Here is a 12,444-nt window from a genome sequence, read left to right on the forward strand (position 1 = left end):
CGCCGCTGGGGAACGCCGGACGTCGATCTCATGGCCTCACGGCACAACAACAAGTTCCCAGCATTCATGGCACGATCTCAGGATCACAGAGCTCTGGCGGCGGATGCATTAGTACAGCATTGGTCGCAGTTTCATCTGCCTTATGTGTTTCCTCCTCTGGCGATGCTACCCAGAGTATTACGCAAGATCAGGTCCGGCTGCCGCCGCGCCGTTCTCGTCGCTCCAGACTGGCCGAGGCGGTCGTGGTACCCGGATCTGTGGCAGCTCACGGTGGGTCAACCGTGGGCCCTTCCAGACAGCACAGACTTGCTGTCACAAGGGCCGTTTTTCCATCTGAATTCTGCGGCCCTCAACCTGACTGTGTGGCCATTGAGTCCTGGCTCCTAGCATCGTCAGGGTTATCTCAGGATGTCATTGCCACTATGAGACAAGCCAGGAAACCAACGTCCGCCAAGATCTATTACAGGACTTGGCGGATATTCTTGTCCTGGTGCTCTGTGAATGGGTTTACTCCCTGGCCTTTTGCCTTACCCATCTTTCTTTCCTTCCTTCAATCTGGAATGGACAAAGGTTTGTCACTAAGCTCTCTCAAGGGACAAGGATCGGCGCTCTCAGTATTTTTTTCAAAGGCGCCTGGCCAGGCTCCCGCAGGTCCGCACGTTCCTGCAAGGAGTATGCCACATAGTCCCACCTTACAAGTGCCCACTAGAGCCCTGGGACCTTAACAGGGTGCTAACGGCTCTTCAGAAACCACCTTTTGAGCCGCTGCGAGAGGTCTCCTTATCACGTCTTTCGCAGAAGGTGGCATTTCTAGTGGCAGTCGCATCACTCCGAAGAGTGTCGGATCTTGCAGCGCTGTCATGCAAAGCCCCCTTCCTGGTTTTTCACCAGGATAAGGTGGTTCTGCGTCCTGTTCCGGAATTTCTCCCTAAGGTGGTATCTCCTTTTCATCTCAGTCAGGATGTCACCTTACCTTCTTTTTGCCCTAATCCAATTCACCGATGTGAAAAGGATTAGCACTCATTAGATCTAGAGAGCACTCCGGTACTACGTGTCTCGCACAGCGCCCTTGCGCCGTTCAGATGCACTCTTTGTACTTGTCGCCGGTCAGCGTAAGGGTTCGCAGGCTTCCAAGTCAACCTTGGCTCGGTGGATCAAGGAACCGATTCTCGAAGCCTACCGTTCTTCGGGGCTTCCGCTTCCTTCGGGGCTGAAAGCCCATTCTACCAGAGCCGTGGGTGCGTCCTGGGCATTGCGGCACCGGGCGACGGCTCAGGCTCAGCAGGTGTGTCAGGCAGCTACCTGGTCTAGCCTGCACACTTTCACGAAACACTATCAGGTGCATACCTATGCTTCGGCAGATGCCAGTCTAGGTAGCCGAGTCCATCAGGCGGCGGTTGCCCACCTGTAAGAGGGAGCCGTGTCGGCTCTATTTATCGAGGTATTCTTTTACCCACCCAGGGACTGCTTTTGGACGTCCCAATTGTCTGGGTCTCCCAATGGAGCGACAAAGAAGAAGGGAATTTTGTTTACTTACCGTAAATTCCTTTTCTTCTAGCTCCAATTGGGAGACCCAGCACCCGCCCCTATTCCCTTCGGGCTTGTTGTTCTGTTGTGTACACATGTTGTTCATATTCAATTGTTTCTTGGTTCATGGTTTCAGTTCTCCGAACATCCTTCGGATTGAATTTACCTTAGACCAATTTATAAGTTTCCTCCTTCCTGCTCTTGCACCAAAACTGAGGAGCCCGTGATGCACGGGAGGGTGTATAGGCAGAGGGGAGGGGTTACACTTTTGAGTGTAATACTTTGTGTGGCCTCCGGAGGCAGAAGCTATACACCCAATTGTCTGGGTCTCCCAATTGGAGCTAGAAGAAAAGGAATTTACGGTAAGTAAACAAAATTCCCTTCTTTATTGATAATTACAAAATTACAATAAGAAGCACTATCATATTACATATATAAAGTTGGTAAAAAACACACAAAGTGAGTGGAGATATAGGAATCCGAGAATTCCCTACCTAGGACCTCAGCAGCATATAAATGTATAGGTATGCATAGTGGCCCCATGTATTAGTCAGAAGCCAAAAAATACACAGGGAGACCTATTATGAAAGGCCCAAGAGGGCATACACTTAGGAAAAAGTCCTAGCACTGTGAAATAACAAGGGACAACGCTTACCCATGAATAAGGTGCAAGTGCAGTTGCTAGATTGAGAGTCCTGTGGAGAGAGAGGAAAGCCCCGACGCGTTTCGCAAATGCTTCCTCGGGGGGCCGTGTCAATAAAATAATTTATATACAATACAGTTGCACCCTCTATCCTTTTATTATGTGTGGCCATATAAAGCTCAGTTTCTTCTTCTCCTCATGTAACACATCTAACTTTTAGTAGTAAAAATGGGTTTCCATGTTCTTCTCTTCACTCCCCCGCTAGTTAGAGCAAGCCCCACATCTTCCCAGTAGTCACAGCAGGGCTTTCTGGCTCCTGCATCCTCTGCATGTGATTATGCAGTTCTAAATTGTCCAAAACCCGCATATTTTGGTGGAACTAGTCGACCCCTGGCGTGTATGGGAGCCTCTCGACGCTCCCTAGAGTTTTTATTTAGGAATTTTGACAGCCAATCCTTTTTCTTTTCAGTGGACATGAGCCGCTGCCAGAGAAGCCTGGCGGTGTCTTTCTCATCTGAACGCTTGACAGAGCTAAGCACAGGTTTAAATTAAGCTTTTGGTTTAATGCAGGGTCCCTATTCTCTTGATCGGTGGCAGAGCCCACCAAATGGGCGACTATAAATGGGAACCGCTTTGTAAAACAATTTGGAAACTTATTGATAAGCTTCTGAATGAGAATACAGTATATATTACAGGTGTACAGGATGGGACGATTCTGCTGACGTGTAACTGTGACTTGAGTTTTTAATCAAATTTTCAGTGCTCCGCCATTACCCTATAAAGTTATAATCCTCCTTAAATAAAGACATTTTGATAACCTTCCAATTATTCATGTCTACACTAAGAATTACCACGGACCTAACTGCATCTTATTTTTATCATTGAATAGCCTTTGCTGCAATTAAGGTGATGACAATAGTGAATCCATTGTCTTCCTGCTCATACAGTAAAGAACCCGTAGTCTCAATGCTCGCACAGTAAAGAATCCATAGACTCTCTGCTCACACAGTAAAGAATCCATAGACTCTCTGCTCACACAGTAAAGAATCCATAGACTCTCTGCTCACACAGTAAAGAATCCATAGACTCTCTGCTCGCACAGTAAAGAATCCATAGACTCTCTGCTCACACAGTAAAGAATCCATAGACTCTCTGCTCACACAGTAAAGAATCCATAGACTCCCTGCTTATACAGTAAAGAATCGCCATCTATGATGAGGATTACACCTTTTTTCCTCTAGATGTAGAGAATACCCCTGTCACGCTAGGTACGGAGAAGTACCAAGTAAACGGCGAAAGGGAAAGGAAAGATGGTGACCCCTGATTAAACGTACCGCTGGTCCCTGGGGTCCCCCTCTACCGTAAATAGGTTCTGCATTATGCACCGAGCCGGATACCTGACCCTAGGTATCCCTAGTGCTGGGCCCCAAACAGGGAACAGGTGGGATTAACTCGTTAACCCCACTAAACACTAGACACAAGGACACACAGGGGAAAAGCATAAACTACTTATCTACAGATGACTCGGGTACAAGTTCAGAAACGATACAACAGAGGAGTACAAGCCACCTGCTTGCAACCAAGGCTTGAAGTAACGGAAAAATATCACCAGCACCAGTCTACAGAAGGAAGGGGTATTTAAGTACAAAGAGAATACTGATGATCAGCAGCTGGGTGGAAGGTGAACTCCTGCTGGGTCCAAAAGGGGAGAAATGAATCCAGCAGCAAAACTACATATACCAATGAATAGTGACAGCAGGAACAATTGAAAGTCAGGGAGCATTCTGCGCAGCCAGACTCTGACCTTCTATGGCCAGATACCACATGACTGTCTGTCACCGGTGACACACCCGTGACAACCCCGTTGTCATTGTTACAGATCTAGGGTTTAAGGATTATTATACAGATCTCTGGATGATAAGAGCGACATAAGCCTTCCTTTTACCTGGCAGACAGTGTGCAATAGTTACATTCCAGTAGAGGCGTTAACTCCTAACATCACCGAAAGCTCTCTCCAGCACAATGATTTTTATACAGAAGTTAGCTGCTCACCTCCTCCCAACTCCCTCTCAGCTCCTGACAAGCTGCTGTTATAAATATTGCAAAATCATCAGCACCAAAGCATATCTCCTAATGACTGCTCTCACTGTCCAGCCGCCTAGCACTGGTCACAAAAGTTTACTTTTTCCAGTGATCATTCAGGACCTAATTGTACATTTTGTTTCCTTGGCCCCAGTTCGTATATTTTTATGTACATAATACTTCAGCTGGTTTTGCCAATATGTTAGAGCCTTGATGTGTAAACCATTTAGAAGTGATCTGTATAAAAAGTTGAGAACCTTGGATTAAGAGTAACTTGGTTTGAGAACGTTTTGCAAGACAAGCAAAGCTTTTTACACATTTGTAACTTGGTTTAAGAGCAATGCTTTGCAATAAGAGCAAATACTCACCATGCACACTTCCGCTTGCATCCTTTCACCACGTTCTGATCCGCTCTGGAGATAACTTTCTCCACATTTGTTCTGTATACTGTGTATACCATTGTACAGTACAGTATATACTATACAGCATGTCTATGTAATTTACAGTATTATACTCCAGAGCTGCATTTATAAGACTGCAGCCTTCAGAGCTGAAATCATAAAGCTACATAGGCCAGATTAACAGCATGTGAATCTTGACACACATTTGCAATGCAGAGTGAGATCTGTGCAGAATTTTTAGCAAAAACACACAAATGTATCTGTTCCTTATGAACACGCCCTTAACATTTCAGCCGGTATATAGTGTTTGCATGCTGAAACCAGTACAGGGCGCTCCGATCTCTTTCTATGACCTTACGAGACAATCTTCTCATAATCAGCTGGTATGCGCCAAGAACACACCCCGGGCTATGTCACCGGCCCCGCATCCTTCTTATACCGCTATCTCATATAATGTCCTGTGTTACCCCACATCTTGTTCCCAGTGTCCTCCCAGCTCCTGCCGCCCCGCCATCTTTATCTCAAGGTCATGAACAACTTCTCCTTCCTAGGAAATTCTGTTGGTTTTTTTATAGTTTCCATGTTAAAAGTAAAATATAATCTGGAAACAAGTAACCGAGATAATAGAAAACCGGTTGATTCACTTTTATTTGACTTCAGGCTTTGTTCACACTATACACACTACTAGGACCATGCTTGGAAAATCTCACTGAGATCTATACGTCTCCATAGTATTAAAAAAAAATCAATTTTTCGCCCAGTATACTTTTTTTTTCTATTTTGTGTCTATAAAACAGCCTCTCTCCCAGTTAATATAACCAGCGTAAATGGGAAAGGCTCTTTCTCTCTCGCCTCATTGGGGGACACAGGACCATGGGACATAGGACCATGGTCCTATGTCCCCCAATGAAGTCTCCGAGAAAGAGATTTTACAGTGAGTACCCAAAAATCTTGTTATTCATTCTACTTCCGACATCAATAATACACAGCCGAGCTCCCACTATAATGGCCTGTGATCAAAGGAAACTTTTTGATTCAAACCATCGTACCCCTTAAATGCCTCAGTCAAAAGCAGACATAGCATCTAAGCGGTTAGCGGACTCAATGCTCCCTATGAAGTGATTTTGAGGTGCCAAGGGATTGCTCTGGCAATTGTGAGCCTAATAATGTCCTTCAGCAAAATACAGTATTGCATTGTATTTAACAAATAATCCTATTTTTAAATAATATTATATTTTTAAATCAAATAATTATATTTTAAAATATTTGTTTTTAAAATATCATTATTATTATTATTAATATTTTTATTAATCCTATTTTTAAATAATATATTTTTAAATCATATAATTATATTTTTAAATAATATATTTTTTTAAATATTATTATTATTATTAATCCTATTTTTAAATATTATATTTTTAAATCAAATAATTATATTTTAAAATATTTGTTTTTAAAATATCATTATTATTATTATTATTAATCCTATTTTTAAATAATATATTTTTAAATCAAATAATTATATTTTAAAATATTTGTTTTTAAAATATTATCATTATTATTATTATTATTATTATTAATCCTATTTTTAAATAATATATTTTTAAATCATATAATTATATTTTTAAATAATATATTTTTTAAATATCATTATTATTTTTATTATTAATCCTATTTTTAAATATTATATTTTTAAATCAAATAATTATATTTTAAAATATTTGTTTTTAAAATATCATTATTATTATTGTTATTATTATTAATCCTATTTTTAACTAATATATTTTTAAATCATATAATTATACTTTTAAATAATATATTTTTTAAAATATTATTATTATTATTATTATTATTAATCCTATTTTTAAAAGGATTGTCCACCTTTTGGAAGCTTATTATTTTTTTTTTTAACCTAAATGCATGTATTTGGGGTCAAAAATCATTTTTGCAATTCAGTCTTACTTAAGAATGTGCAATTTTTGGCCTTTACACGTTCAACTTGTGGTCATAATTCAGCTGATAAAAGTTCAGAAAAAGGGAGATGAACTGGTTACAAACTCTCCCGTCAGACTGTGCTCACTGACAGATTCTCAGTTAACTCGTTCCACAGACAAGCTATGAAAAGCAAATTTTTAATGAAATCCAATTGCAAAAAATGATTTTTAACCACAAATACATGTATTTCTGCTTTAGAATGTTTATATAAAAGGTTTTTTAATGTTATTTTTTATTTTTCAGGCTGAACTTGGCAAAGAAATCCATGCTTTATCTAGTGCTGGTAAGCCGCTGGCCTCCTGGACTGCGCAGCACGGCGCTCAGGAATGCCGGGAAGCCTGCGGGGGTCACGGTTTTCTTGCCAGTAAGTGACCAGAAAGTGGATTAGTGTCATCAGAATAGACATGATGAGATCTCAGGACGGGAGATTATTATGCCTCACAGATTATCAGTCATCGCTCAGAGAAATTCCAGGATGTAATTAGGGATTACTGGATGATTCAGGTGATGCAGATTGTAGACTGATAACAGCGGGGCTTAGGGGTGCTTCACACACAGCGAGCTCGCTGCCGAGATCGCTGCTGAGTCACGCTTTTTGTGACGCAGCAGTGACCTCATTAGCGATCTCGCTGTGTGTGACACTGAGCAGCGATCTGGCCCCTGCTGCGAGATCGCTGCTCGTTACACACAGCCCTGGTTCGTTTTCTTCAAAGCCGCTCTCCTGCTGTGACACACAGATCGCTGTGTGTGACAGCAAGAGAGCGACAAATGAAGCGAGCAGGGAGCAGGAGCCGGCGTCTGACAGCTGAGGTAAGCTTGTAACCAAGATAAACATCGGGTAACCAAGGTGGTTACCCGATATTTACCTTAGTTACCAGCATCTGCAGCTCTCACGCTGCCTGTGCTGCCGGCTCCGGCTCTCTGCACATGTAGCTGCTGTACACATCGGGTTAATTAACCCGATGTGTACAGCAGCTAGGAGAGCAAGGAGCCAGCGCTAAGCGGTGTGCGCGGCTCCCTGCTCTCTGCACATGTAGCTGCATTACACATCGGGTTAATTAACCCGATGTGTACTGTAGCTATGGTAGGAGAGCAAGGAGCCAGCGCTCAGTGTGCGCGGCTCCCTGCTCCCTGCACACACAGCTGTGCGCTGGTAACTAATGTAAACATCGGGTAACCATACCCGATGTTTACCTTAGTTACCAGTCTCCGCAGCTTCCAGACGGCAGCTCCGTGCAAGCGCAGCGTCGCTTGCACGTCGCTGCTGGCTGGGGGCTGTTCACTGGTCGCTGGTGAGATCTGCCTGTTTGACAGCTCACCAGCGACCATGTAGCGATGCAGCAGCGATCCTGACCAGGTCAGATCGCTGGTCGGATCGCTGCTGCATCGCTAAGTGTGAAGGTACCCTTAGTCTGATGCACGTCACATCCAATTATACAGAAGGGGCTCCTAATAACTCCAGCATCACTGCAAGTCTTCAGCACAGACGTCGTCCTACAGCCGGAAAATAAAATGTATCTTGGCTGCAGATTTAAAGAGTAAATCAATAATACACATGAAAATATATATTTTATTACAGAAATCTGCTTCTTTCTCCTCCTGGACTGATCATTCATTGTCCACTCAGGGGTAAAACGTGTATTCAGTGAGTACAGAGGTTCTCATTACTGAGATAGGGGATGACAGTTGGTGCTTATAAAGTTCTATGGAGGATTGTAACTGTCATTTCAGGAGAACTTGCAGCAGAATGTCTGTGTCGGGCATCTGGGTCCTTCTTCGTTCATAGAATTGTAAAAGCACCAACTGTCATCTATGTAGAAGCAAAAGGCAGACACAGACCTTCTGCTGCAAGTTCTCCTGAAAAGACGGCTATGTGCGCACACTGAGTATTTGGCACAACTGCATCTTCTGGCAGAAAAACACAAAAAACTGAGGTGTGTTTTGGGGCGCTATTGCAGTGTTTTGGGTGTTTTGCCCCTTTTTTGGTGCGTTTTTGCCCCTTTTTGTGACGTATTTACTCCTTTTTTTGGTACGTTTTTGCCTTTTTTGGTGCGTTTTTGCCCCTTTTTTGGTTCGTTATTGCAGTGTTTTTGTGTGTCTGCTCCTTTTTTGGTGCTTTTTTTGCACCTTTTTTGGTGCCTTTTTGGCACCTTTTTTGGTGTATTTTGGTCCTTTTTGATGCGTTTTTTGCCTCTATATTGGTGCATTATTGCAGTGTTTTGGTGCGTTTTTGCCTCTTTTTTAGTGCGTTTTTGCCCCTTTTTGGTGCGTTATTGCAGTGTTCTGGTGTGTTTTTGCCCCTTTATTGCTGCATTTTTTGTACCTTTTTTGAAGTATTTTGGTCCCTTTCTGATGCGTTTTTGCCTCTTTATTGGTGCATTATTGCAATGTTTTGGTGCGTTATACCCTCTTTTTTAGTGCGTTTTTGCCCCTTTTGGTGCGTTTTCGCCCGTTTTTAGTGCCTTTTTGCCCCTTGTTTGCTGTGTTTTTACTCCTTTTTTGTGTGTTTTTGCCCCTTTTTGGTGCATTATTGCAGTGTTTTGGTGTGTTTTTTGCCCCTTTTTTGCTGCCTTTTTTGCGCTTTTTTTGGTGTATTTTCGTCCCTTTTTGATGCGTTTTTTTCCTCTTTATTGGTGCGTTATTGCAGTGTTTTGGTGTGTTATACCCTCTTTCTTAGTGCATTTTTGCCCCTTTTTGGTGAGCGTTTTCACCCCTTTTTAGTGACTTTTTGCCCCATGTTTGGTGTGTTTTTTGCTCCCTTTTTTTGGTGCGTTCTTGCCTTTTTTTGGTGCGTTTTGCCCCCTTTTTGGTGCGTTTCTGCCTCTTTTTTGGTTAGTTTTTGCCCCTTCTTAGGTGTATTATTGCCCCTTTTTAGGTGCATTTTTGCCCATTTTCTGGTTCGTTATTGCAGTGTTTTCGTGCATTATTGCCCCTTTTTAGGTGCGTTCTTGCCCCTTTTTTGGTGCGTTATTGCCCCTTTTTGGTGCGTTATTGCCCCTTTTTGGTGCGTTATTGCCCCTTTTTTGGTGCGTTATTGCCCTTTTTGGGTGCGTTATTGCCCCTTTTTTGGTGCATTATTGCCCCTTTTTTGGTGCATTATTGCCCCTTTTTTGGTGCATTATTGCCCCTTTTTTGGTGTGTTATTGCCCCTTTTTTGGTGGGTTTTTGCTCCTTTTTTGGTGCATTTTTGTCTTTTTTTGTGCGTTTTTGCCTTCTTTTGGTGCATTTTGGTCCCTTTTTTATGTGTTTTTGCCCCTTTTTGGTTCAATTTGGACCTTTTTGGTGTGTTTTTGCCCTTTTTTTGGTGCATTTTTTGCTCCTTTTATGGTGCGTTTTTGACCCTTTTTTGGTGCGTTTGTGTCCCTTTTTGGGTGCATTTTTGTCCCCCTGAATTAGTGCGTTTTTGACCCCTTTTTTTGTGCATTTTTTTTGCCATGTAATTTTCATAACAGAGTCAGTGGGTGGAAGGGCTGCAAAACGCAGGGAAAAACGTACCAAGAATTGACACGCTGCAGGTTTTTTCTGCACCAAATCTGCAACAAAAAAAGAAGCAAAGTGCGTACAGCACTCCAGAATCCTCATTGACTTTACTGGGATAAAGATAGACGTGATTATGTCACAAAACTGCACCAAAAAACGCAGCGTGCGCACACAGCCTTACAGTTCTCCATAGAACTTTATGAGCACCAACTGTCATCTCCTATCTCAGTAATGGGAAAATCGGTTTTCATTGAAGCCGTTTTACCCCTGAGGTGAGAGTTTTGTCCAGTCCAGGAGGACACAGAAGCAGATTTCTCTGATAAGACATATTACAAGGTTTCTTATTTTCACATTTTCTATTGATTAATGAAAAAGTAAATAAATTGACAGGCTAAGTTCACATATTGCATTTTTCCTGCATTTTTTTCTGCAGCAAATATTGATCTCTTGTCAGTAAAAAGATGCCTTTTTTGCTGCGTTTTTTAGCTCCAGCAGCAGTCGGGTACACTGTTTAGCAGATCGGGTACACTGTTTAGCAGGTCGGGTGCACTGTTTAGCAGGTCGGGTGCACTGTTTAGCAGATCGGGTACACTGTTTAGCAGGCCGGGTGCACTGTTTAGCAGGTCGGGTGCACTGTTTAGCAGATCGGGTACACTGTTTAGCAGGTCGGGTGCACTGTTTAGCAGGTCGGGTGCACTGTTTAGCAGGTCGGGTACACTGTTTAGCAGGTCGGGTGCACTGTTTAGCAGGTCGGGTACACTGTTTAGCAGGTCGGGTACACTGTTTAGCAGGTCGGGTACACTGTTTAGCAGGTCGGGTATACTGTTTAGCAGGTCGGGTACGCTGTTTAGCAGGTCGGGTATACTGTTTAGCAGGTCGGGTACGCTGTTTAGCAGGTCGGGTACGCTGTTTAGCAGGTCGGGTACACTGTTTAGCAGGTCGGGTACACTGTTTAGCAGGTCGGGTACGCTGTTTAGCAGGTCGGGTACGCTGTTTAGCAGGTCGGGTATACGGTTTAGCAGGTCGGGTACACTGTTTAGCAGGTCGGGTACGCTGTTTAGCAGGTCGGGTACGCTGTTTAGCAGGTCGGGTACGCTGTTTAGCAGGTCGGGTACGCTGTTTAGCAGGTCGGGTGCACTGTTTAGCAGGTCGGGTACACTGTTTAGCAGGTCGGGTATACGGTTTAGCAGGTCGGGTACACTGTTTAGCAGGTCGGGTATACGGTTTAGCAGGTCGGGTACACTGTTTAGCAGGTCGGGAAGACTGTTTAGCAGGTCGGGTACACTGTTTAGCAGGTCGGGTACACTGTTTAGCAGGTTGGGTGCACTGTTTAGCAGGTCGGGTGCACTGTTTAGCAGGTCGGGTGCACTGTTTAGCAGGTCGGGTACACTGTTTAGCAGGTCGGGTACACTGTTTAGCAGGTCAGGTATACGGTTTAGCAGGTCGGGTACACTGTTTAGCAGGTCGGGTACACTGTTTAGCAGGTCGGGTAGACTGTTTAGCAGGTCGGGTAGACTGTTTAGCAGGTCGGGTACACTGTTTAGCAGGTCGGTTACACTGTTTAGCAGGTCGGGTGCACTGTTTAGCAGGTCGGGTATACGGTTTAGCAGGTCGGGTACACTGTTTAGCAGGTCGGGTACACTGTTTAGCAGGTCGGGTATATGGTTTAGCAGCTCGGGTACACTGTTTAGCAGGTCGGGTATACGGTTTAGCAGGTCGGGTACACTGTTTAGCAGGTCGGGTATACGGTTTAGCAGGTCGGGTACACTGTTTAGCAGGTCGAGTACACTGTTTAGCAGGTCGGGTACACTGTTTAGCAGGTCGGGTACACTGTTTAGCAGGTCGGGTACGCTGTTTAGCAGGTCGGGTATACGGTTTAGCAGGTCGGGTACGCTGTTTAGCAGGTCGGGTATACGGTTTAGCAGGTCGGGTACGCTGTTTAGCAGGTCGGGTATACGGTTTAGCAGGTCGGGTACACTGTTTAGCAGGTCGAGTACACTGTTTAGCAGGTCGGGTACACTGTTTAGCAGGTCGGGTACACTGTTTAGCAGGTCGGGTACGCTGTTTAGCAGGTCGGGTACGCTGTTTAGCAGGTCGGGTACGCTGTTTAGCAGGTCGGGTACGCTGTTTAGCAGGTCGGGTACGCTGTTTAGCAGGTCGGGTACGCTGTTTAGCAGGTCGGGTACCCTGTTTAGCAGGTCGGGTAGACTGTTTAGCAGGTCGGGTACACTGTTTAGCAGGTCGGGTACACTGTTTAGCAGGTCGGGTACACTGTTTAGCAGGTCGGGTACACTGTTTAGCAGGTCGGGTACACTG

The 12,444-nt window shown here is 44.0% G+C and overlaps 1 protein-coding gene across 3 annotated transcripts in view; it reads left to right on the top strand.

Moving 5' to 3' along the window:
* The window catches only part of ACOX3 (acyl-CoA oxidase 3, pristanoyl), a 197,277-nt gene that overhangs the window by 108,222 nt on the left and 76,611 nt on the right, over positions 1 to 12,444 (top strand). For all 3 annotated transcript variants that reach the window (XM_075346850.1, XM_075346848.1, XM_075346849.1), the window contains exon 11: positions 6,892 to 7,012. In XM_075346850.1, the coding sequence (XP_075202965.1) occupies positions 6,892 to 7,012 (121 nt within the window). The remainder of the gene's footprint in view (positions 1 to 6,891; positions 7,013 to 12,444) is intronic.

The sequence above is a fragment of the Anomaloglossus baeobatrachus genome, chromosome 1 (assembly GCF_048569485.1).
Source record: "Anomaloglossus baeobatrachus isolate aAnoBae1 chromosome 1, aAnoBae1.hap1, whole genome shotgun sequence".
Taxonomy (NCBI): Eukaryota; Metazoa; Chordata; class Amphibia; order Anura; family Aromobatidae; genus Anomaloglossus; species Anomaloglossus baeobatrachus.